The sequence below is a fragment of the Lagenorhynchus albirostris genome, chromosome 5 (genome assembly GCF_949774975.1).
Source record: "Lagenorhynchus albirostris chromosome 5, mLagAlb1.1, whole genome shotgun sequence".
NCBI lineage: Eukaryota > Metazoa > Chordata > Mammalia > Artiodactyla > Delphinidae > Lagenorhynchus > Lagenorhynchus albirostris.
In genome coordinates this window covers 30,037,302-30,064,388 of record NC_083099.1, presented here as the reverse complement: position 1 = coordinate 30,064,388, position 27,087 = coordinate 30,037,302, and the positions used below count along the sequence as shown (strand labels likewise).

The 27,087-nt window shown below is 39.0% G+C and overlaps 1 protein-coding gene across 5 annotated transcripts in view; it reads left to right on the top strand.

The window, feature by feature from the left end:
* The window catches only part of PPP2R3A (protein phosphatase 2 regulatory subunit B''alpha), a 222,173-nt gene that overhangs the window by 120,763 nt on the left and 74,323 nt on the right, over positions 1 to 27,087 (top strand). For all 5 annotated transcript variants that reach the window (XM_060149794.1, XM_060149793.1, XM_060149797.1 and 2 more), the window contains 3 exons: positions 11,201 to 11,275; positions 19,091 to 19,177; positions 23,053 to 23,209. In XM_060149794.1, coding sequence (XP_060005777.1) covers positions 11,201 to 11,275; positions 19,091 to 19,177; positions 23,053 to 23,209 — 319 coding nt within the window. The remainder of the gene's footprint in view (positions 1 to 11,200; positions 11,276 to 19,090; positions 19,178 to 23,052; positions 23,210 to 27,087) is intronic.

Here is a 27,087-nt window from a genome sequence, read left to right as displayed (position 1 = left end):
GGTGTTGGGTAGAGCTGGGTGTTGCTCTAGTGGGCAGAGCTCAGTAAAACTAATCTTCTTGTCTGCTGATGGGTAGGGCTGAGTTCTCTCCCTGTTGGTTGTTTTGCCTGAGGCAGCCCAGCACTGGAGGCTACAGCCTCTTTGGTGGGGCTAATGGCAGACTCCTGGAGGGCTCATGCCAAGGAGTACTCCCCAGAACTTCTGCTGCCAGTGTCCTTGTCCCCGTGGTGAGCCACAGCCACACCCCCGCCTCTGTGAGAGACCCTCCAACACTAGCAGGTAGGTCTGATTCCGTCTCCTATGGAGTCACTGCTCCTTCCCCCTGGGTCCTGATGTGCACACTACTTTGTATGTGCCCTCCAAGACTGTAGTCTGTTTCCCCCAGTCCTGTCAAAGTCCTGGAATCAAATCCCTCTAGGCTGAGAAGTCTGATTCTCTGGGAATTCCTCCTCCCGTTGCCTGACCCCCAGGTTGGGAAGCCTGACGTGGGGCTCAGAACCTTAACTCCAGTGGGTGGACTTCTGTGGTATAATTGTTCTCCAGTTTGTGAGTCACCCACCCAGCAGTTATGGGATTTGATTTTATTGTGATTGTGCCCCTCCTACTGTCTCACTGTGGCTTCTCCTTTGTCTTCGGATGTGGGGTATCTTTTTTGGTGAGTTCCAGTGTCTTCCTCTGGATGATTGTTCAGCAGTTAGTTGTGATTCCGGCACTCTTGCAAGAGGGAGTGAGTGCACGTCCTTCTACTCCGCCATCTTGAGCCAATCACTTTAAAGCTGTATCTAATAAGTGAGTTTAGCAAGGTTACAGTTACATTATCAATGTACAAAACTCAATTTTCTTTCTATATGCTAGCAACAAATAATTGGAAATTGAAACCTTTTAAATACCGTTTATAATACTACCCCAAAATATCAAATACTAGAGGCAGATCTGACAGTAGATGTGCAAAACATGTATACTGAAAACAGTAAACATTGCTGAGAGAAATTAAGATTTATATAAATGGAGAGATTGTCTTCTTTATTGATGGGAAGACTTGATATTATTAAGATGTCAGTTTTACGTTAGATTTGACTCTTAGAACCATAGTAATGTTTTGCATACTCTCCCTGCAATAAATAATGAATTATAATCAACCAAGACCTGTAGGCAAGAAACCCAAAATAGAATATAAACAGTAACAAATGAACTGAACTGTATTACAAATGGACAGCACAACCACATTAAAGAGGATAAAGGAAGATTAGGAAAGAGCTAACGTAAGTAACCTTGGAAAGAATATGTTAACTGGATACTCTTAAGACTAAAGACAAAAGGTACTGTACACAAATACTGTAGCCTACTTAGTAAATTACTTTCTCAATAGGGTAGGTGTTGGCAAGTCTGTTAAAGTTACAAAGGAAAGGGGGAAGTCATGAATGAACCTTGTGGTATTGAATTGAAATCAGTTATCTGTATGATTACATAGTTTTTAATATACACAGATAGAAAGAGAAAGAAATATATGTGTACGTGTGGACTGATATACACACATATATATATTCCTAGTTCTGTCTGCCAAGAGGGTCCACTAGCAACGACACCCTAGTAGTAACAAGCAGCCCCCAGATGTGGTTTCTCAATACCATTCTGCAGTAAAAGGAATCAGGGCTGCTTGGAGAAAAGGTTGATTCTAGGGCTGGAGCATCAAAAATATAAGATGAGACTGGACCATCTTGTGATACCAAAAAATACAGAAGTGCTTACAAAAGGATTGGACATGTCAAGAGGACACAGGAGCCAATTTAAAAGAGTTCCCAGTGACCAAAGCTAGCTCATAAATTGAACAAATAAGTACGCCGGAGAGAAAGGACAGCTCTTCCTTATAGAAGGAAGGGGGAGACTTAGGTAGGGGGAGACCTTCAAGATGGCAGAAGAGTAAGACGTGGAGATCACTTTTCTCCCCACAAATACATCAGAAATACATCTACATGTGGAACAACTCCTACAGAACACCTGCTGAGTGCTGGCAGAAGACCTCAGACCTCCCAAAAGGCAAGAAACTCCCCACGTACCTGGGTAGGGCAAAAGAAAAAACAGACGAAAGAATAGGGATGGGACCTGCACCAGTGGGAGGGAGCTGTGAAGGAGGAAAAGTTTCCACACACTAGGAAGCCCCTTTACTTGTGGAGACGGGGGGTGGGTAGGGGGGAAGCTTGGAGCCACAGAGGAGAGCGCAGCAACAGGGGTGCAGAGGGCAAAGCAGAGAGATTCCCACACAGAAGATTGCTGCCGACCAGCACTCACCAGCCTGAGAGCCTTGTCTGCTTACCCGCTGGGACGGGTTGGGGCTGGGAGCTGAGGCTCGGGCTTGGAAGGTCAGATTCCAGGGAGAGGACTGGGGTTGCCTGTACGAACACAGCCTGAGAGGGCTAGTGCGCCACAGCTAGCCAGGAGGAGGTCCGGGAAAAAGTCTGGAACTGCCTAAGAGGCAAGAGACCATTGTTTCGGGGTGCATGAGGAGAGGGGATTCAGAGCACCGCCCAGATGAGTGCCAGAGACAGGTGCAAGCTGCAGCCATCAGCACGGACACCAGAGACGGCATGAGACACTAGGGCTGCTGCTGCAGCCACTAAGAAGCCTGTGTGCGAGCACAGGTCACTCTCCACACCTCCCCTTCCAGGGAGCCTGTGCAGCCCACCATGGCCAGGGTCCCAGGATCCAGGGACACCTACCCCGGGAGAACGCACGGCATGCCTCAGGCTGTTGCAATGTCATTCTGGCCTGTTGCGGCAGGCTCACCCCGCATTCCTTACCCCTCCCTCCCGCCAGCCTGAGTGAGCCAGAGTCCCCTAATCAGCTGCTACTTTTAACCCTATCCTGTCTGGGCAGAAACAGACGCCCTCAGGTGACCTACACACAGAGGTGCGGCAAATTCAAAGCTGAACCCCAGGAGCTGTGTGAAAAAAGAAGAGAAGGGGAAGTTTCTCCCAGCAGCCTCAGGAGCAGTGGATTAAATCTCCACAATCAACTTGATGTACCCTGCATCTGTGGAATACATGAATAGACAACGAATCATCCCAAAATTGAGGTGGTGGACATTGGGAGCAATGATATATATATATTTTTTCCTTTTTCTCTTATTGTGAGTGTGTATGTGTATGCTTCTTTGTGTGATTTTGTCTGTATAGCTTTGCTTTTACCATTTGTCCTAGGGTTCTGTCTGTCCGTTTTATTTATTTTTTTTACTATAACTTTTAGCGTTTGTTATCATTCGTGGATTTGTTTTTTGGTTTGGTTGCTCTCTTCCTTCTTTTATTCCTTTTTCTTTTTCTTTTTTTTTTTTTTTTGCGGTTCGTGGGCCTCTCACTGTTGTGGCCTCTCCCATTGCGGAGCACAGGCTCCAGATGTGCAGGCTCAGTGGCCATGGCTCACGGGCCCAGCCGCTCCACGGCATGTGGGATCTTCCCAGACCGGGGCACGAACCTGTGTCCGCTGCATCGGCAGGCGGACTCTCAACCACTGCGCCACCAAGGAAGCCCTATTTTTCATTTTTTTATTTTCAATAATTTTTTATTTTAATAGCTTTATTGTATTTCTCTTTTTCTCTTTCTTTCTTTCTTTTTTTCTCCCTTTTCTTCTGAGCCGTGTGTCTGACAGGGTCTTGGTGCTCTGGCCAGGTGTCAGGCCTGTGCCTCTGAGGTGGGAGAGCCAAGTTCAGGACATTGGTCCACCAGAGACCTCCCATCTCCACATAACATCAAATGGCAAAAGCTCGCCCAGAAATCTCCATCTCAACGCTAAGACCCAGCTCCACTCAACGACCAGCAAGCTACAGTGCTGGAAACCCTATGCCAAACAACTAGCAAGACAGGAACACAACCCCACCCATTAGCACAGAGGCTGCCTAAAATCATAATAAGGTTACAGACACGCCAAAACACACCACCGGATGCGGATCTACCCACCAGAAAGACAAGATCCAGCCTCATCCAGCAGAACACAGGCACTGGTACCTTCCACCAGGAAGCCTACACAGCCCACTGAACCACCCTTAGTCACTGGGGGAAGACACCAAAAACAACAGGAACTACGAACCTTCAGCCTGTGAAAAGGAGACCCCTAACACAGTGAGTTAAACAAAATGAGAAGGCAGCAAAACACACAGCAGATGAAGGAGCAAGGTAAAAACCCACCAGACCTACCAAATGAAGAAGAAATAGGCAGTCTACCTGAAAAAGAATTCAGAGTAATGATAGTAAACATGATCCAAAATCTTGGAAATAGAACGGAGAAAATACAAGAAATGTTTAACAAGGACCTAGAAGAACTAAAGAGTAAAGAAACAATGATGAACAATACAGTAAATGAAATTTAAATTCTCTAGAATGAATCAATAGCAGAATAACTGAGGCAGAAGAATGGATACGTGACCTGGAAGATAAAATAGTGGAAATAACTACTGCAGAGCAGAATAAAGAAAAAATAATGCAAAGAATTGAGGACAGTCTTAGAGACCTTTGGGACAACATTAAATGCACCAACAGTCGAATTATAGGGGTCCCAGAAGAAGAAGAAAAAGAGAAAAGGACTGAGAAAATATTAGGAGAGATTATAGTTGAAAGCTTCCCTAACATGGGAAAGGAAATAGTTAATCAAGTCCAGGAAGCACAGAGTGTCCCATACAGGATAAATCCAAGGAGAAACACGCCAAGACACATATTAATCAGACTATCAAAAATTAAATGCAAAGAAAAAATATTAAAAGCAGCAACAGAAAAACAACAAATAACATATAAGGGAATCCCAATAAGCTTAACAGCTGTTCTTTCAGCAGAAACCCTGCAAGCCAGAAGGGAGTGGCAGGACATAGTTAAAGTGATGAAGGAGAAAAACCTACAACCAAGATTACTCTACCCAACAAGGATCTCATTCAGATTCGATGGAGAAATTAAAACCTTTACAGACAAGCAAAAGTTAAGAGATTTCAGCAGCACCAAACAGCTTTACAACAAATGCTAAAGGAACTTCTCCAGGCAGGAAACACAAAAGAAGGAAAAGACCTACAATAACAAACCCAAAACAATTAAGAAAATGGTAATAGAAACATACATATTGATAGTTACCTTAAATGTAAATGGATTAAATGCTCCCACCAAAACACATAGACTGGCTGAATGGATACAAAAACGAGACCCGTATACATGCTGTCTACAAGAGTCCCACTTCAGACCTAGGGAGAGTAAGGGGATGGAAAAAGATATTCCATGCAAATGGAAATCAAAAGAAAGCTGGAGTAGCAATACTCATATCAGATAAAATAGACTTTAAAATAAAGAATGTTATAAAAGACAAGGAAGGACACTAAATAATGATCAAGGGATCAATCCAAGAAGAAGATATAACAATTATAAATATATATGCACCCAGCATAGGAGCACCTCGATACATAAGACAACTGCTAACAGCTATAAAAGAGAAAATCAACAGTAACACAATAATAGTGGGGGACTTTACCACCTCACTTACACCAATGGAGAGATCATCCAAACAGAAATAAATAAGGAAACATAAGCTTTAAATGACACATTAAACAAGACAGACTTAATTTATATTTATAGGACATTCCATCAGAAAACAGCAGATTACACTTTCTTCTCAAGTGCACATGGAACATTCTCCAGGATAGATCACGTCTTGGGTCACAAATCAAGCCTCAGTAAATTTAAGAAAATTAAAATCATATCAAGCATCTTTTCCGACCACAACAGCATGAGATTAGAAATCAGTTAAAGGGAAAACAAACAAAAACACATGGAGGCTAAACAATATGTTACTAAATAACCAAGAGATCACTGTAGAAATCAAAGGAAATCAAAGAAAAATCTAGAGACAAATGACAACAAACACGTGATGATCCAAAACCTATGGGATGCAGCAAAAGCAGTTCTAAGAGGGAAGTTTATAGCAATACAAGCCTACCTCAAGAAACAATAAAAATCTCAAATAAATGAACCTTACACCGAAAGGAACAAGAGAAAGAAGAACAGACAAAACCCAAAATTAGTAGAAGGAAAGAAAACATAAAGTTCTGAGGAGAAATATATGAAATAGCAATAACAAAATTAATAAAATAATAACAAAAATTAATAAAACTAAAAGCTGGTTCTTTGCGAAGATAAAGAAAATTGATAAACCATTAGCCAGACTCATCAAGAAAGAGAGGGAGAGGACTCAAATCAATAAAATTAGAAATGAAGTAGGAGAAGTTACAGTGGACACTGCAGAAATACAAAGCCTCATAAGAGACTACTACAAGCAACTCTATGCCAATAAAATGGACAACCTGGAAAAATGGACAAATTGTTAGAAAAGCACAACCTTCCCAGACTGAACCAGGAAGAAATAGAAAATATAAACAGACCAATCACAAGCACTGAAATTGAGACTGTGATTAAAAATCTTCCAACAAACAAAAGCCCAGGACCAATTGCCTTCACAGGTGAATTCTTTCAGACATTTAGAGATGAACTAACACCTATTCTTCTCAAACTCTTCCAAAATATAGCAGAGGTAGGAACACTCCCCAACTCATTCTATGAGGCCACCATCGCCCTGATACCAAAACCAGACAGAGATGTCACAAAGAAAGAAAACTACAGGCCAATATCACTGATGAACACAGATGCAAAAATCCTCAACAAAATACTAGCAAAGAGAATCCAACAGCACATTAAAAGGATCATACACCATGATCAAGTGGGGTTTATCGCAGGAATGCAAGAATTCTTCAGTATATGCACATCAATCAATGTGACACAGCATATTAACAAATTGAAGAACAAAAACCGTATGATCATCTCAATAAAGTCAGAAAAAGCTTTTGACAAAATTCAACACCGATTTATGATAAAAATCCTCCAGAAAGTAGGCATAGAGGGAACTTATCTCAACATATTGAAGGTCATATATGACAAACCCACAGCCAGCATCGTCCTTAATGGTGAAAAACTGAAAGCATTTCCTCTAAGATCAGGAACAAGACAAGGGTGCCCACTCTCACCACTGTTATTCAACATAGTTTTGGAAGTTTTAGCCACAGCAATCAGAGAAGAAAAAGAAATAAAAGGAATCCAAATTGGAAAAGAAGAAGTAAAGCTGTCACTGTTTTCAGATGACATGATACTATACATAAAGGATGCTACCAGAAAACTACTAGAGCTAATCAATGAATTTGGTAAAGTAGCAGGATACAAAATTAATGCACAGAAATCTCTTGCATTCCTATACACTAATGATGAAAAATTTGAAAGAGAAATTAAGGAAACACTCCCATTTACCACTGCAACGAAAAGAATAAAATACCCAGGAATAAACCAACCTAAGGAGACAAAAGACCTATATGCAGAAAACTATAAGACACTGATGAAAGAAATTAAAGATGATAGAAACAGATGGAGAGGTATACCATGTTCTTGGACTGGAAGAATCAACATTGTGAAAATGACTATACTACCCAAAGCAATCTACAGATTCAGTGCAATCCCTATCAAACTACCAATGGTATTTTTCACAGAACTAGAACAAAAAATTTTACAATTTGTATGGAAACACAAAAGACCCCGAATAGCCAAAGCAATCCTTACAAAGAAAAACAGAGCTGGAGGTATCAGGCTCCCTGACTTCAGACTATACTACAAAGCTATAGTAATCAAGACAGTATGATACTGGCACAAAAACAGAAATATAGATCAATGGAACAGGATAGAAAGCCCAGAGACAAACCCACACACATATTGTCACCTTATTTTTGATACAGGAGGCCAGAATATACAATGGAGATAAGATAGCTTCTTCAGTAAGTGGTCCTGGACAGCCACATGTAAAAGAATGAAATTAGAATACTCCCTAACACCATACACAAAAATAAACTCAAAATGGATTAAAGACATAAATGTGGGGCTTCCCTGGTGGCGCAGTGGTTGAGAGTCCGCCTGCCGATGCAGGGGACACAGGTTCGTGCCCCGGTCCAGGAGGATCGCACATGCCATGGAGTGGCTGGGCCCGTGAGCCATGGCCGCTGAGCCTGCGCATCCGGAGCCTGTGCTCTGCAACGGGAGAGGCCACAACAGTGAGAGGACCATGTACTGCAAAAAAAAAAAAAAAAAAAGACATAAATGTAAGGCCAGACACTATAAAACTCCTAGAGGAAAACATAGGCGGAACACTATGACATAAATCAGAGCAAGTTCCTTTTTGACCCACCTCCTAGAGAAATGGAAATAAAAACAAAAATAAACAAATGGGACCTAGTGAAACTTAAAAGCTTTTGCACAGCAAAGGATACCATAAACAAGACGAAAAGACAACCCTCAGAGTGGGAGAAAATATTTGCAAATGAAGAAACTGACAGAAGATTCGTCTCTAAAATTTACAAGCAGCTCATGCAGCTTAATTTCAAAAAAACAAACAACCCAATCCAAAAATGGGCCGAAGACCTAAATAGACATTTCTCCAAAGAAGATATACAGCTTGCCAACAAACACATGAAAGAATGCTCAACATCACTCATTAGAGAAATGCAAATCAAAACTACACTGAGGGGCTTCCCTGGTGGTGCAGTGGTTGGGAGTCCACCTGGGGAGTCCGCCTGCCGATGCAGGGGACAAGGGTTCGTGCCCCGGTCCAGGAAGATCCCACATGCCGTGAAGCAGCTGGGCCCATGAGCCATGGCCGATGAGCCTGTGCGTCCAGAGCCTGTGCTCCACAACCGGAGAGGCCACAACAGTGAGAGGCCCGCGTACCGCCAAAAAAAAAAAAAAAAAACCTACACTGAGGTATCGCCTCACACCAGTCAGAATGGCCTTCATCAAAAAATCTACAAACAATAAATGCTGAAGAGGGTGTGGAAAAAAGGGAACCCTCTTGCACTGTTGTTGGGAATGTAAATTGATACAGCCACTACGGAGAACAATATGGAGGTTCCTTGAAAAGCTAAAAATTGAGCTACCATACGACCCAGCAATCCCACTACTGGGCATATACCCTGAGAAAACCATAATTCAAAAAGAGTCATGTACCACAATGTTCATTTTAGCACTGTTTACAATAGCCAGGACATGGAAGCAACCTAAGTGTCCATCAACAGCTGAATGGATAAAGATGATGTGACACATATATACAATGGAATATTACTCAGCCATAAAAAGTAATGACACTGAGGTATTTGTAGTGAGGTGGATGGACCTAGAGTCTGTCATACAGGCTGAAGTAAGTCATAAAGAGAAAAACAAATACCATATGCTAACACATATATATGGAATCTTAAAAAAAATGGTTATGAAGAACCTAGGGGCAGGAGAGGAATAAAGATGCAGATGTAGAGGATGGACTTGAGGACACGGGGAGGGGGAAGGGTAAGCTGGGACGAAGTGAGAGAGTGGCATGGACTTATATATACTACCAAATGTAAAGTAGATAGCTAGTGGGAAGCAGCCGCATAGCACAGGGAGATCAGCTCGGTGCTTTGTGACCACCTAGAGGGGTGGGATAGGGAGGGTGGGAGGAAGCTGCAAGAGGGAAGAGATATGGGGATATATGTTTATGTATAGCTGGTTCACTTGGTTATAAAGCAGAAACTAACACACCATTGTAAAGCAATTATACTCCAATAAAGATGTTTAATAAATAAATAAGGTAAACACCACTATATCAATGCCACAGTCAGTTTCCGTCAATGGCTGCTGAAATCTGTGGGCACAAGTTTTCAGAGAAACAGGATATTAGCAGTGTCTTAAAGTATCTCCCCCATGATATTTATCAGTTATTAAATGGTAATAAATTTATGGTGGCAACCCAGCAGATACCACTTTAACCAAGTGTGTTCTAAAATTAACACAAGTTGTAAAACATATCAGCATCACATACTCCTTGTAAGACTGAAAAGGACACAACATCACTTCTGTGGTATACCCATTAAAAGTGTGTAACTTTAATGATGAGGAAATACCAGACAATGCCACATTGAGAGACATTCTACAGAATAACTAACCAGAACTCATAAAGTGTCAGAATCATGAAATAAAAGGAAAGACTGAAGAACTGCCACAGATTGGAAGAGACCAATGAGACACAAGAACCAATGCAGTTAGGATGCTGGAACAGAAAAAAACAGATTAGGGGAAAAGCTGGAAATTTTTGAATAAGGTCTGTAGTTTAGCATTACATCAATGTTCATTTCCTAGTTTTGATAATTGTACTATGGTTTGTAAGTTGTTACCATTATGGGAAGCTGGGAGAAAGATGTAGGAAATCTCTCTATAAAATTTTTGCAATTTACTGTAAGTCTAAAATTATTTCCAAATAAAATTTAAAGAAATAGTAAGGTCCATTGGTTTTAGACTGTATTGGTAGGTATGAATAGCTAACTGCTCTGAAGAAACAAAGGAAAGAGATATAACTGATGTCTGTCCATTCATGACTAGCCAATTAATAGATTATATCTATGTTAGCATTGCTGTTGCCTCTGGTTATTAAATTAACAGTAATTATCTCCATTAGGTTCTCTAGGCTCATTCAAAGTGCTTTTAAAACCTAATTAGAAAATAAAAACAGTATTTCAAGGATTTAATATTCTAATAGTCTTCCATGAGAACAAAATATCAGATTTTAAAATAAATAAAATCCTAAATTGGAAAACAAATTTGTCAACACAGTTATTTTGATGAACATTAGCTGGTTCATAGAACTTAACATAGATTTAAAGCTATTTGGCTACAAGGCTATTTTTTTCCCCAAAAATTTCCCATGTCTGTAGTTTGAGAAAGAATCGTTCTAGTGGGCTTGTGTCTATCATCCTTTCTGTGTAAATTTCACTTAGCAATGCCTACCAAGATCTGTGGGATGAATTTCCCAGAAATGCATGTTAGAATTACAGTATGTACCTGTAAGACATTTGATTCATAAATCACCAAATATAGCTAAATTAAAATTGTAACTTTTTATTGACGTATACTGTGAAAAAACACACTTAAGTATGCTTGTGAAATATTTGAATTTAATAAAGTACTAATTAAATTTTAAGTACATTGTTCAATATTCTGAAACAGTGAGTTTGCTCAACTGGCAAGTATTCTACAAGAGGGAAAAAAATTCTGTAGGTGTCTTGGGGTTTTTTGGGGTATGTTTGTTAATTTAGTTTGGTTTTGTTCTTTTTCAGGATGTGGTAGATACACATCCTGGCCTCACGTTCCTGAAAGATGCTCCAGAATTCCACTCCCGCTACATCACCACGGTAGGCCGAGTCCCTTTTTGTCTTAATATAACTCTATAAGTCTCCTTTTTGTCATTATCTAGTATCCAGGCTTTCAGATCTTTATGCAAAATGGGCTATAATGATTATTTTAAGTGGAAGGAAGTAAAATTGAATTAATTATTTCTATCTATTTGCCTTCTTATATGTGTCCAGCGCTTAAGAGGTCTCTTGTATATAAAATTTAAGTGATATGCTCATTCGGTCTGGTATTATGAGGTATACCTTTTGCTGTATCATTAATATTGATACCCAGTTGATCTTTAGCATTTGCAAATAATACTGAAAAGAATCTTCAACATCCTTTTCCAAAAAAAGATGTATCTATAGTGCCTCAAAGTTAGAACTGAAATGATAATGAAAAATAGATTGTATGTAATCAGAAAACAAATCATGTAAGAATTTAAAATAACATGATCACAATCTCCTATTTTGTGGGGTGTTCTCATTCCATGTTTCTCATACACAGCCTCATTTGGTCAGTCACAGGCAGGGCCTGCAGTATGAGTGAGAGCACACAGGCCTACAGCTCACACTGCAGCCACACCAGGCATTCTCTGCCCTAGCTTCCAGATTATCTTTGGAAGAACTCCACAGCTGAACCAACCTCAGGGCACACCTCACATTCACAGCCATACCCGGGGGAGATGATCCCTGCCTCTGGTAAATAGAACAGTCTCCTCTGAGGAAGGCCCTCTCATTCTTAGGGCACTTTTTGTTGGCTATGAATTTGTTGGTTTCTGTTGAGTTACAGAATACCACCATTCTTTTTCTACTGTAGGAACTTCATTATTTGCTTTTACATTGATTCTCTTCTGTCATAAAACTTTATAAGACTTTATTTGAACCATAAGGTGTCACTGTCATCCAAGACTATCTCAGAAGTTATTTTTGCCTGTTAACCACAACACTCTACTAAACTACCTCTACTACAATCACCCTGGCCCAGCCACTCATCCTTGTTTTTCACATGGATTCCTTCTAATTGGTCTCCCTACTTACACCCTCATTGCCCTACAGTCTAGTCTCCACAAAGCAGAGTTATCCTTTGAAAATATAAGTCAGACCATTCACTCCTCTGCTCAGACCCTCCAGTGTTTCCCCATCTCATCACTCTGCTTCAGCAACAACAGCCTGCCTTCTCTCTGTTCCTGGAATAGACCAAACCTGCTTCTGCCTCAGGTGCTTTGTTCTTACTCTTTCCTCTGCCTGGAATGCTCTTCCTACAGATTTCCACATGACTCACTCCCTCACTTCATCCAGATGTGTGCTCAGACATTCCCTTCTTAGTGAGACCTTCCCTGATCACCCTCTGCCTTCTTCACCCTTCTTCTCCCTGTCCCCTCCCTCTACACTTCTGTTCCTTTGTTCTGCTTTATTTTCCTTCTTAGCGCCTATATCACTGATATGTAATTTTTTTGTTTATTGTCCATCTCCTTCTCTATAACATAAACTCCATGAGAGGAGGGACTTTGTCTATATTTAGATGTTGCTATATCTCCAATACCTAGAATAGTGCCTGGCACATAATAGATACACAGTAAGTATTTATTGAGTGAATAAGTGAAGTTATTCATGCTTAAGAATTCTGTACATAACCCTGGTTTCAATTCCAATAGGAATTATTGGGTTCTGATTGCTGACTGTTCTATAAACTAAGGACGTATTAATAGTATATTAGAATCTCAAGAATTAGAAAAGATGTTAAAGATAATCTAGTCCAACCTTCTACCAATTCAGAGAATGCTGTCTACAGAGCAACCTTTTATTGGAATTTGTTCTTAGAAAAGATATTAAAGAACAGAATTATAAAAGAGATAAATTTTCCTTCTATATACTTTCTAGTTTGGTATTTATTGAAGTATGATCGCTGGACCTATGATGGTCTATAGTCATCTAGCAAGTGGCCCCCAGGAAGTTTTAGGAAGAGTGCAAAGCCATGAAACCATTTTGTTCGCATATAATTCACATTTTCTGAGAAATGCTAGTATGTTAGTCGTTGAACAAAAAGAACTACATAGGTCAATTAACAGGATCCAATTAATTATTGCTGCTGACATATTTGCATGGCATTTGCATATTATTGTTTACATTTCTTAAATTTATGCTTTATTTTTAGTATTATGCTGCTTTATCCCCAGTTCACAAAAATGAATCCAGTATAGCTGATTCACTTTGTTGTAAGCAGAAACTAATACAACTTTGTAAATCAACTATACTCCAATAAAAATTTTTTTAAAAATGAATCCATTGCTCAGTAGTAGTCATTAAAGTGTAAAATACTTGTGAAATAATGATAATGGGGCAACTCAAAACATCATAACGTAAGTAGTAAATAAGATCTAACTGAGAATACAGAATGTGAATCTGTATGTCCTGAGATAAGTGTACCTACTGTTGTGATAATCTCATACTACCCTCCAAAACAGAAAGATGCAAATTAAAAGCATCATACTGAATACCTAGAAACAATTTTATTGGACTGGTTATCTGTTCTACCCAGTGCCTTTTCTATTATGAAATTTGGTCAGATAATGACATGAAGTCATTGAAAGTTTTAGGTTATTTCAGAGTACAGTGAATTTTTCTATAAAAAAATACAAAATAAGCTTTCTAGTATGAAATTAATTAATTTTGTGGCATAGAAGTAACCAAATTAGAGAAGTGTCATTCTCTACCCTGCTCATGGCAAAGATAACAGTATTTCCAAGAAACTTACAAAGATCAGCCTCAGAATTAATGACAGATATCTCAAAAAAAGCAAAATTAATTTATCATATGACCCTATTGAATATATACTCTCAGTGGCATACAGTATAGGACAATTAACATATTTTGTTTGCATGGTAGAGTTATTCAGTTATTTCACTTTACAGTTGGAAGAAACTGCTTACACAGTGTATGACTCAAGTATTAGCTTATGTGTGGCACATATACAATGAAGAAAATTTGGGCAACTTTTATTTTCCATTTATCACTGAAAACCTATGCTACAGGAAAAGACTTTTTATTTGTTTGTTTAGTTAAATATTTTGTCAGCTGTTTTAGAATGGAAAGGCAAAACACCAAATTTACATACAGCAAAAAGGACATCACTACCTAAATAAGGGATTATACCCAGAGTCACTCCACGTTCTCCTTTATTTCCAGAGAAGAGTTGGCAAGTGAGAAATAAGCCTCTTGATATCAAATGAAAATGAGAATTGGAAGTACCAGCAAATTGTAGCCCTTGAGTTTGCAGGTTTGCATACCATGCAAAGAAATTGCCAGTGAATAAGGCTCTGCTTATCCTTACTGGCATATGCTGACTTTTGAGGAAAGAGGTACTCACGTGAGGTTTTAAAATTAGTGATAATATTGAAAATACTTTTTTGTGATATTCGTGCTGGCAGTAAAGATATTTCTGTGGCTTGCTCAGATGGTGTCTTAGTGGTGTATTCAGTGTCTTGATTGGCCTGAATCTATCACTCCAGGCTGAAATGTCAGGATTTTCATTGTTGAGGACAAGGTAGTGATATTTCCTAAAATGGCTAAACTGGTGGAAACTGCTCATCACTAATAGCTTAACTCTTTCCCCTTGAGAACGTTTCCTCTTGACAGAGAAAGAAATCATTTTTATTAGATAGTTTTGTTTAAGTCCAAGTTCTGCAGAAGACCATGAAGAAATACTTTTCAGAGCCATAGTAACTAGAGTGGATCAGTAACCCATTCACACACACACACACACACACACCGCCTAATAGAAGAGCCAGGCTTCCAGCATTGAGTTGTTCATGTGCATTAAAGTCATCTACAAAGAGCAATCTCTCTGTAATTTCTGTGTCTGCATTTGATCTGCTTATCAAAAACTCTGACAGAACCACCAAACACATACTTCTATTCCTGGTGACCTCTACTTGTGAATTAGAGGTTTCCACTTCAGTAGATATAAAGAAAAAGAAAGGAGACTGACTTACAATTCAAATTGTCAAGTTGACTAGAGATTCCTTGGTGAAAAATTATCAAATTTCATTTCTCTCACTGATAGTAAACAGTTATTCTTAGTATTATTAATTTTTACATTTTTTTGATATTTTTAAATTTTTGATTAATTTCTTTTTAAAAACCTAAAACTGGTAGACCAAAAAAGTTAGGGGGGAAAAAAACAACTGTAATTAATGTAGAACCAGCAGTTACATGCTCTCACCACTAGATGGTGCCCCTACCTCGATAAGCTAAAATGATGAATCAGTTGTGTGGAAACCAATAAATGTGCTGATGTAAGGGGCCACTGAATAAGGAGATTTAGGCTATGGAAAAATGGAATACAGGTACATTTTATTACAGTATGAGACAAATAGGTTAGCAGAGGCTAAAAATAGGAAATTACTTAACATTCAAAATGTTTATGAATTTTAAAAATTCTCTCAAAAGAACAAAAGATGAAGAAAAGAATAAAATAAAAATAAATACAGATTAAAGTTATATAATTTTAAGTGTTATATAGTACCTCCATAAGTAATATAAAATATTTGAGGGGTATATATATACAAAATTTAGACAGACAGGAAACTTAGACTTTAATATAAATTTACGTTCAAAATCAAGAAATAAGGACAAAAATCTAATAATGTGCAACAAAGAAAAGTTTGGTGTAATAATATGTATTGAAATTGACTTTAACTTGAGAGCGAAGACATGGAACTATGATAAGAGATATTCTTAATTTTTATTTTCATATATATAATTTCTGGCCTAAAATCCTCCATCTTTTTTATAGGAACTTTTGTGAAGCTAGTGCTAAAAATACAGTGTTGAATAAAACACATTCTCTGCCCTGAAGCACCTCACTCAGAGTCTGAGTGACTGGGGCCAGTAGAGAAGTTGTAGACACCAGCTAGTCCCAGCTCCCACCTAACACGGAATCCTGTGAGCTTCTGCCTAAATAATTGTGGTGAGAAGAAACCTCACTACTTCATACAACCCATTGCTTCATAAGGCTAATGTTAGGAAACTCTTGTTTACATTGAAGCATTTCTAACCAGTAAGGGCATTTCTATCCAGTAATTCTAGTAGTTCCAGTTCTATTTCTACCCTCTGATGCAGTACAAAACAAATCAACTTCTTATTCCACCTGATAACCATTCAGATCATGGTCACATCCATACTGTAGTCTTATTTTTTCCTCAAGAGTAAACACAACTACATTAGTAGTATCTTTCACAATAATTTTGTATACAGTTCCCTGTTTTATATTTTCTGTACATCTTATATGCAATCTATCTATAAATCATAGACAACAGTACTGATTTTATGTAAAATATTAATTAGAGAACTTTCCTAGGTTAGTATCCATCTGCTGTTCAAAACTCTGGATAGAGTTATTCAATTAGCTATGAATCCAACCCATATGTCTCTATCACAAATATAACATGAAAGTCTTTGTCACACAGCTTTCCAATCTCATTAATTTATCAAGCAATTTTCCAAAGAAGATATACAGATGGCCAACAGGTACATGAAAAGATGTTCAACATTACTAATCAGGGAAATTCAAATCAAAACTAAAGTGAGATATCACCTCACACTTGTTAGAATGGCTATCATCAAAAAGACAAGAAATAACAAGGATGTGGGAAAAAGGGAACTCATGTGCAGTCTTGGTGGGAATGTAAATTGGTGCAGCCAATGGAGGTTCCTCAAAAAAACTAAAATAGAATTACTGTATGATCCAGCAATTCTGCTTCTGGGTATTTATACAAAGGAAATGGAAACAGTAACTTGAAAAGATACATGCACCCCTGTGTTACTGTGTCATTATTTATAATAGCCAATAAATGGAAACAACCTAAGTGTTCATCCACAGATGAATGGATAAAGATGTGGAATACAATGGAATATTGCTCAGCCATAAAAAAAGAGTGAAATCCTGCCATTTGCAACACCATGGATGGACCTTGAGGGCATTATGCTAAGTGAAATAAGTCAGAGAAAGACAAATACTGTATGATATAAATCTTAAAAAAAAAAAAAAGAACGCTCACAAACACAGAGAACAGATTGGGAGCTGCCAGAGGCAGGAGGTGGGGAGAAGGGAATCAAAAGGTATAAACTTCCAGTTGTAAAATAAATTAGTCATGGGGATGTAATTTACAGCATGGTGACTATAGTTCATAATACTAACTGAATATTTGAAAGTTACCAAGAAAGTAAATCTTAAAAGTTCTCATCACAAGAAAGAAAAATTCTGTAACTGTGGAAACGGATGTTCACTAGACTTATTGTGGCGATTATTTCACAATATATACAAATATCAAATCATTATGTTGTACACCTAAAACTAATATAATGTATGTTAATTATACCTCAGTTTTTTAAATTATCATGCAGTTATTGACCACCTGATGATATAGGCAGAGCAACATATCAGGCACTGGGATGCAAGTGAAAAGAGATCAGGTTCCTTAGAATTTGGAGGTGATGACAATCAGGTGTACCTGTGTTGAGAATATAACCACAGGATGACCGAAGGAGACTCAGGTGACATCAGGAGCACAGAAGACAGCTCGACCCAAGTGCCTGTGCTGGGGCTTCCTATGGAGTTGGTAACTGAGCTAGATGCTGAAGGGTCGGGGGAGTTAGCACTGGTAGCGAGATGGGGTGAGGCGTGCCGGGCAGCACAAGTCTGGACCTTCATCCTGAGGCTACTTTTTTCCTGTTATTTTTGGGAATGACTCTCTTTGATAAGGAATCCAGAAACAGAATAGTGGTTTGGTTCCTCATTAGGCCTACTCTTAGGATAGATGTCCAAATGTCTTCTCTTTTTTGTTCTTCTTGCACTAAAATAGCCTAAAAAGGGGATCTAACCTCTTCTATGATTAAAAACCACCAAGGTTACAGGATTTCCGTATCATTAGATAATCAAAACTAAAGCTGAAAAAAAAAAAAACAAAAAAAACCCTAAAGCTGAAGTACTAAAAAAGCTGCTTAACTGCTCTTCTCACCCTTGCTTCCTTTCGAAGAAGAAAAGAAAAAAAAGAAAAAAACCCTAATAAGTCAAGTGCAAATTAAATGGGTGGAAATAACCCCAGGTAAAAGTGTTAAGAATGCACTGTGGCCTCCTACCTCCAGGATTGCAGCCTGTCTTCCTTCTCCAGTCCTCCCCTACACAACAGCACATACATCCTCAATTTCAGACACCTTTGCTACCCATCCTCCTTCTCTCCCATCTTGTCCAGGGTCTTCTCCAGAGTTTCACCTTTGTTAAACTTATTAAAACACTAGTTAGTAACAAAACTGTTCATGCCTAAATAAGGACTCGGGATATAAACTATCCCAGATGTATCTGAGTTTCCAGAGAGAGTTCAGAAGTCTTCAAAACTCCAATGGATAAGGCTATAATAACCAGAATATGCCCTCTTGAATCATACCATATTGGCAGCCATTCTTCTGACCCAGTAATTGTTAAGCCACCCCAGTGCAGATTTCCCACCTCATATGCCTTCCAGAAACATCTAGCCTAATAAGCACTACTTGAATCCCTATATGAGAGGTAAAAATGAGTGACATGTAGGCACCTGGGAAATGCCGACTTGTGAGCAAAGGAATTTTTTTATTCTCAGAATTATAAGGGCAGATGCAAACTATATGGATGTAGACTTTTTTAATATAGTATTAATTTTTACTAGAAATTACACTTGATATAATCAAAAGGCCAAAACTTAGCTTGGTTCAAAGAAATGTTCATAAGATGGCCTTTGATAAAGTAATAGATATCTTTAATGTTTTTATTTGGTTTTGTTTTCCTTTTGGAACCAGGTTATTCAGAGAATATTCTACACAGTCAACAGATCTTGGAGTGGAAAAATTACTGCAACAGAGATAAGAAAAAGCAACTTTTTGCAAGTATGCCTCTCATTGAAATTCATACATAAGGAGCAATTTAAATAATAATCTTACTTCATTTAACAAATATTTGAGTGCTTATTATGTGCAAAGCCCTGTCACTACTTTCAGTCATTAAGCAGTTATCAGATACCTGGAAGGTGTTGGGGGAACAAAGATGAATAACAAGAAATTTTTGCATCAGGGCATGCACTGTGGAGCAAAAGAGAAAAGGGCACAGACAGCCACACCTGACTTGAAAAATTCCACGGAAATATATCATAAACATGCAGTGAAGGCTTCACAGTAGGACTGGCATGTGATCTTGACCTTAGAGATATCAGGAGTTTACCAAGATAAAGAAATCAAAAGAAAAGGGGATTCCAGATAGAGGAAGCAGCATAAACAAAGGCCCAGAAGCATGAAAGTGGCCCGTTCAGGAACTGCAGAACAGTCTTAAGTGGCCACAGGCTCCAAGGAGAGTGACCAGTGATGAGGCCTGAGGGGTGAGACAGGGCCAGGTTGGGAAGGGCCTTGCAAAAGAAATGGAGGAATTTCAACTTGTTCCTTTTAGCAGTGACTCTTTATCCATCTCCTGCTAGAGAAAAATACTAAAAATTCCTTTTAAGAAAGAATGCATTTCATTCAATTATTTTATTTATTTTACCAAATGAGAAAGTACTGACCACTAGTGGGAGCCTTTAACCGAGGCAATCTTCATGCCCGATTGTTCAAGATCTTCTATTAACCTAAAGAAAGTAGAATTGGTCACACTTGAAAGGAAATGAAATATTTTACTTTAAGTAAATCATACTAAATGAAGCTTAAGCAAATAATACAACCTTATTTACACTCTGTTTTTCCCATCTTCATCTGGGACAGACAAAGTAATGAAGACTTGGCAAAATTAGCAAACCATAATAAATATGCAAACACTTTTTATTCTAATAAATGAAAAGTCATCATCACGGTCATTATTAATATTTACTGAACACCTGGTGTCTGCCTGGGCTCTCAAGAGGTAATGTGGTATGGGTTGAGATGGCAAGAATTCCATTAAAAAGGCCTTCCTTACACCTTAAGAATGATAGGGGCTTCCCTGGTGACACAGTGGTTAAGAATCTGCCTGCCAATGCAGGGGACACGGGTTTGAGCCCTGGTCCGGGAGAATCCCACATGCCGCAGAGCAACTAAGCCTGTGCGCCACAACTACTGAGCCTGCTCTCTAGAGTCCCATGAGCCACAACTACTGAAGCCCGCATGCCTAAAGCCTGTGCTCCACAGCAAGAGAAGCTCACACACTGCAACAAAGAGTAGCCCCCACTACCCACAACTAGAGAAAGCCCACGTGCAGCAACAAAGACCCAATGCAGCCAAAAATAAATTAATTTTTTAAAAATGATAATAATCCCTCACATTCCTGAAGCATATTAGAGTTTTGTATTTCTAGATCATTATTATAATCCATATTTTTTTTACTGATGGTAAAATTCATATGGTTGAATGACTTGGATAAGATCACACAGCAAAATAAGTGGTTGAACTGGAAATAGAACTCAAGTGTTCTGCTTCCCTCTATTTTCTTCCCTACCCCTCTCCTTAGTCTTCCTCTTAGTACATGAAAGTATGCTCATAAAATATTCAAATAACATAAACATATATAGAATAATAAGCAGAGGTCACTATCTCTTCCCCCTGCCATTTCACTCCCTTTACCAGAGGGAACCCATGTTATCTGTGGTTTTATTCCTCTGTATATGTGTGTGTGTGTGTGTGTGTGTGTGTGGAGTATATATTGTATGTGTGGAGTATATAGTTTTGTTCCGTGTGGCTGCTTTTTTGAATTATTTTTAATATGTGAGACCATACTTATTCTGTTAACTTTTTTTAACTTAACAGTATGTCTTGATGTTTTTTCATTTCCATTCATATAAATCTATCTCATTCCTTTAACTATTGTGTAATCTGGCATGGCTGTACTGTAATTACATACTTCTCTACTGAATATGTTCAATTCGCTTTCATTATCTCCCTATTACAATAATGCAGTGAACATCCTTATACTTTCCTCTTGTGTGTATATGACTAAGAATTTCTCTAAAATAGAGTACTGGAGGGAAAATCCTGGATCAAATGGCATGTGCTTTTTTTTTTTTTGCAGTACGTGGGCCTCTCACTGTTGTGGCCTCTCCCATTGCGGAGCACAGGCTCCGGACGTGCAGGCTCAGTGGCCATGGCTCACGGGCTCAGCCGCTCCACGGCATGTGGGATCTTCCCGGACCGGGGCACGAACCCATGTCCCCTGCATCGGCAGGCGGAGTCTCAACCACTGCACCACCCGGGAAGCCCGGCATGTGCATTTTTAATTTGATAGATCCTGCCAAGTTACCCTACTAAATGCCTGCACTAGTTCATACTTAAATGTACATACTCACCAACAGCAGAAGTTATTCATTTTTTTCATTTTATGACAGTCCAGTAGATGAAAATGAGAGCTCCCTGCTTCTCAAGATATTTGTTTTATTGTACATATTCTGTGTGTACATTTATACACATTAAAGAGCATCTTATAAAAAAAAATTACAAGCAAGTTTGGAAAACAGAAGAAAAAGCATATTTTACCACCCTAATAAAACTAATATTCTTGTATGTGTTCGTCTAGTCTCATTCATATGCATATTTGGATTTTAGAATATAATATAGTTCTTAATGTGTACAATCTTATATCCTGTATTTTGCACTTACCATGTCATGATTTTCCTTTGTTTCTATATAGACTTTGTAATTTTTACTGGCTGCAAAATCTTTCATTGAGTGGCTTTTACCATAATTTGGAATTCAAGGTGAAAAACATTATAAGAAAGATGACTATTTCATAATACAAGAGTATTACTTTGATAAAAATTATTTTCTAAAATGTAAATACTGGAAATCCAAAATTCCATTTTATTTTCTTTTTAAGATTTAGCTAGTACATGTTTTAACCTTGCTTTTAAATTTTACTTCAGACTTCTCTCTTAATGGACAGTATATACCTAGATCTGCTTTTGGGGTTTGGGTTTTATTCTCAATCTGAAAATCTTTTAATAGGGATATTTAACTCATTTACCTTTGTTGTGACTGTTGATATATCTTGTCTTATTTCTGTCATCTCACTTTGTTTTTTCTATTTCCTAAGTTTCCTTATGGTTTATCTTTTTTCTGACTCTTTCTAAAAACATCTTCATTTATCTGCCCACTTATATGATAATTTGGCTTATTATAAGAATTCTGGGCTCAAAAATCACTGTTTCTGGTGTTTTCCCTAGGGGCACACAGTGAGTCAGGGGAGACCCAGGCTTATTTCCAGCTCAGGGCCCTGCAGCTCTACCCTCCATGCCTTCTATGCCAGGCTACCCCACACTATCACAGTGGTATAAATAAGTCACCTTTATGGTAAACTTGATGCCATTACAAAACCAAACCCTGCATGTGGATGCCCACTCTTCATAATAGAATAGATAGAAGATCAGTCTTTTAACTTTGAAAAGTTAAAAGTAATGTGAGTTTATGGCCATGTAATTAAAAGTCTGTTGTCTGATTGTTCTGTGCTTGCTAGTCTGGGGACCTCTGATAGGCTGCAGTCCCCTTGGTGATAGCTCTTCCCTTTCCCTGCTTTTAAATCCTCCGTAGCATCTAAGTCTTTGCTAAGAATATTACAGAGCACATAAATGCTTATAGGTTGATCAATTGATTAAAAGGTAGGATGAGGTTGCCTACTAAATTTCCTGGTTTGGTACCAAAACCAAAATTTTTAATTCAGTTTAGAGTAAAACTTAACTGGGATCTATATAATGGCCAAAGCTGGGTCTTCATATTTTTAAAATAAATTAATCCTTCTATTCATACCATTTCAGACTCTAGCACTTTTGGAAGAAGAGGAAGATATAAACCAAATCACAGATTATTTCTCCTATGAACACTTCTATGTTATTTATTGTAAATTCTGGGAACTAGATAGTGATCATGACCTCTACGTCAGCCAGGCCGATCTGTCTCGATACAATGACCAGGGTGAGTGTTTCTATGGATGTTGACTTTACTATTTTGAAGAAGGCAAGAGTTAAATTGTGCTCATTCATTATGGGGAATTCCCATTTCTTAAATCCTGTATCTAATCAAGTCCTCTTGAAAGGGCCAAGAATTTTTAAGTAGAAATGAGTGAAGGTACTAATTTTTTATTTAGAAACCAGATTTAGGAGGGGTTTGGAGGTAAGTAAGAAATTAGAGTCTTAGTTTTGATGAATGGGTGAGTCTTTATAGTGATGCTTATTTTCTGGTGATGAACTGAATAAGAACCACATCTATGTAAAGTTTATTTGAAAGAGAATGTATATACACCTTTATAAATTCTCATTTTACAGTATTTATAAACAACCAAGGATGAAAATGATGTTTCTAACTTGCCAGTGTTTTCAAGGATTCATAAAACCTTTTCTGGCATTTAGTTCTAGAAAAGGTATTTTCTCTGCAGGTGAATTTTGTGTGCTTTCTTTTGTCAGAAAACAAAAAATTACATATTACATGATATTACCCTTCTTACTTCATTTTGATCAGTAGTAAACTTAGAACCTGTTTCCTGCTGATTTAATATTCTTAACCAAGCACCAAGATACATTGATTCATTCTTCTCTCATAAGATTGTCCCTGTTCTGTTCTTAAATGTCTTCTCAGATACTGTGGATTTTTTTAATAAGCCTTTTAGATGTAGCAAAGTACAAATCTTAAATAAATACTTTGAATTTTGCTTCTGATATATGGTATATCTGTGACTAGTAGTATACATCTTAAGAAAAGGTTCATTCTATATGTCAGTTTTCATAGAACTTTCCATTTTAAGAAACAGAGTTCTAGCTCACAAAACTCAGGTGCCAACCAGGCATCAAGAGGAAATACTAAATTGTACTTATTTGATAAACAAGCATTTTAGTATTGTATTCTTCCTTCAAGTACAGATGTACCTCGTTTTATTATACTTTGCTTTATTGAATTTTGCAGATAGAGCATTTTTTACAAATTGAATGTTTGGGGCAGCCCTGCATTGAGCAAGTCTATCGGTGCCATTTTTCCAGCAGTATTTGTTCACTTCATGTCTCTGTGTCACATTTTGGTAATTCTCACAATATTTCAAAACGTTTTCATTATTGTTATATTTTTTATGGTGATCTGTGATCAGTGATCTTTGATGTTACTATTGTAATAGTTTTGGGGGACCATGAACCACACCTGTATGACAGCAAGCTTAATTGATAACTGTTGTTTGTGTCGGGCCTCCATATTCCCTGAGACACAACAATATTGAAATTAGGCAAATTAATAGCCCTACAGTGGCCTCTAAGTGTCCAAGTAAAAGGGAGAGTGGCACATCTCTCACTTTAAATCAAAAGCTAGAAAGCTTAGAGGGGAAGGCACGTTGAAAGCAAGGACAGGCTGAAAGCTAGGCCTCTTGTGCCAACAGTTAGCCAAGTAGTGAATGAATGTGAAGGAAAAGCTCTCAAAGGAAATTAAAAGTGCTATTCCAGTGAACACATGAATAAGAAAGTGAAACTGGGAATTACCTGGCTGTCTAGTGGTTAGGACTTGGTGCTTTCACTGCCCAGGTTCAATCCCTGGTTGGGGAACTAAGATCCCACAAGCTGCATGATGTGGTTAAGAAAAAAAAAAAAGTGAAACAGCCTTCTTTGCTGATACGTAGAAAGTTTTAGTAGTCTGGATAGAAAACCACACCAGCTACAACATTCCCTTAAGCCAGAGCCTAATCCAGAGCAAGGCCCTAACTCTCTTCAATTCTGTGAAGACTGAGAGAGGTAAGGGAGCTTCAGAAGAAAAGTTTGAAACTAGCAGAGGTTGGTTCATGAGGTTTAAGGAAAGAAGCCATCTCTATAATATGAAAGTACACGGTGAAGCAGCAAGTTACCCAGAAGATCTAGCTAAGATAATGAAAGTGGCTACACTAACCATCAGAGTTTCAATGTAGATGAAACAGCTTTCTATTGGAAGGAAAAGCCATCTAGGACTTTCATAGCTAGAGAGGAGAAGTCAGTGCCTGGCTTCAAAGCATCAAAGGACAGGCTGACTCTCTCGTTAGGGGCTAATGCAATGCAGGTGGTGACTAAGTTGAAGCCAGCGCTCACTTACCATTCCAAAAATCCTACAGCCCTTAAGAATTATGCTAAATCTCTTCTGCCTGTGCTTTACAAATGGTACAACAAACCGTGGATGACAGCACATCTGATTACAACATGGTTTTCTAAATATTTTAAGCCCACTGTCGAGACCTACTGCTCAGGAAAAAAAGATTCCTTTCAAAATATGACCCTGATTGGAGAGGACTGGCGGTGTGAACACAGCATGAAGGGGTTAGTGCACCACAGCTAGCCGGGAGGGAGTCCGGGAAAAAGTCTGGACCTGTGGAAGAGGCAAGAGACTTTTTCTTGCCTCTTTGTTTCCTGGTGCGCGAGGAGAGGGGATTAAGAGTGCTGCTTAAAGGAGCTCCAGAGACGGGCGCGAGCCACGGCTAAAAGCGCGGATCCCAGAGATGGGCATGAGACGCTAAGGCTGCTGCTGCCGCTACCAAGAAGCCTGTGTGCGAACACAGGTCACTCTCCACACCTCCTTCTGGGGAGCCTGTGCAGCCCGCCACTGCCAGGGTCCCGGGATCCAGGGACAACTTCCCCAGGAGAACGCACGGCGCGCCTCAGGTTGGTACAATGTCCTGCCAGCCTCTAACACAGCAGGCTCGCCCAGCATCCACACCCCGCCCTCCCCCCGGCCTGAGTGAGCCAGAGCCCTTGAATCAGCGGCTCCTTTAACCCCGTCCTGTCTCAGCGAAGAACAGACGCACTCTGGCAACCTACACGCCAAGGCAGGGCCAAATCCAAAGCTGAACCCCGGGAGCTGTGTGAACAAAGAAGAGAAAGGGAAATCTCTCCCAGCAGCCTCAGGAGCAGCGGATTAAATCTACACAATCAACTTGATGTACCCTGCATCTGTGGAATACCTGAATAGACAATGATTCATCCCAAATTGAGGAGGTGGACTTTGAGAGCAAGATTTATTATTTTTTCCCCTTTTCCTCTTTTTTGAGTGTGTATGTGTATGCTTCTTTGTGTGATTTTGTCTGTATAGCTTTGCTTTCACCATTTATCCTAGGTCCACTTTTTTTTTTTTTACTACTTAAAAAATTTTTTTTCTTAATTGTTTTTTTATTTTAATAACTTTATTTATTTTACCTTACTTTATTTTATTTTCTTTTATGCTCTTTCTTTCTTTCTACTTTTTCTCCCTTTTATTCTGAGCCATGTGGATGAAAGGCTCTTGGTGCTGCAGCCAGGAGTCACTGCTATGCCTCTGAGGTGGGAGAGCCAACTTCAGGACACTGGTCCATAAGAGACCTCCCAGCTCCATGTAATATCAAATGGCAAAAATCTCCCTGAGATCTCCATCTCAACACCAACACCCATCTACACTCAACGACCATCAAGCTACAGTGCTGGAAACCCTATGCCAAACAACTAGCAAGACAGGAACACAACCCCAACCATTAGCAGAGAGGCTGCCTAAAATCATAATAAGTCCACAGACACCCCAAAACACACCACCAGACGTGGACGTGCCCACCAGAAAGACAAGATCCAGCCTCATTCACCAGAACACAGGCACTAGTCCCTTCCACCAGGAAGCCTACACAACCCACTGAACCAACTTTAGCCACTGGGGACAGACACCAAACAGAACGGGAACTACGAACCTGCAGCCTGCAAAAAGGAGACCCCAAACACCGTAAGATAAGCAAAATGAGAAGACAGAAAAGCACACAGCAGATGAAGGAGGAAGATAAAAACCCACCAGACCTAACAAATGAAGAGGAAATAGGCAGTCTACCTGAAAAA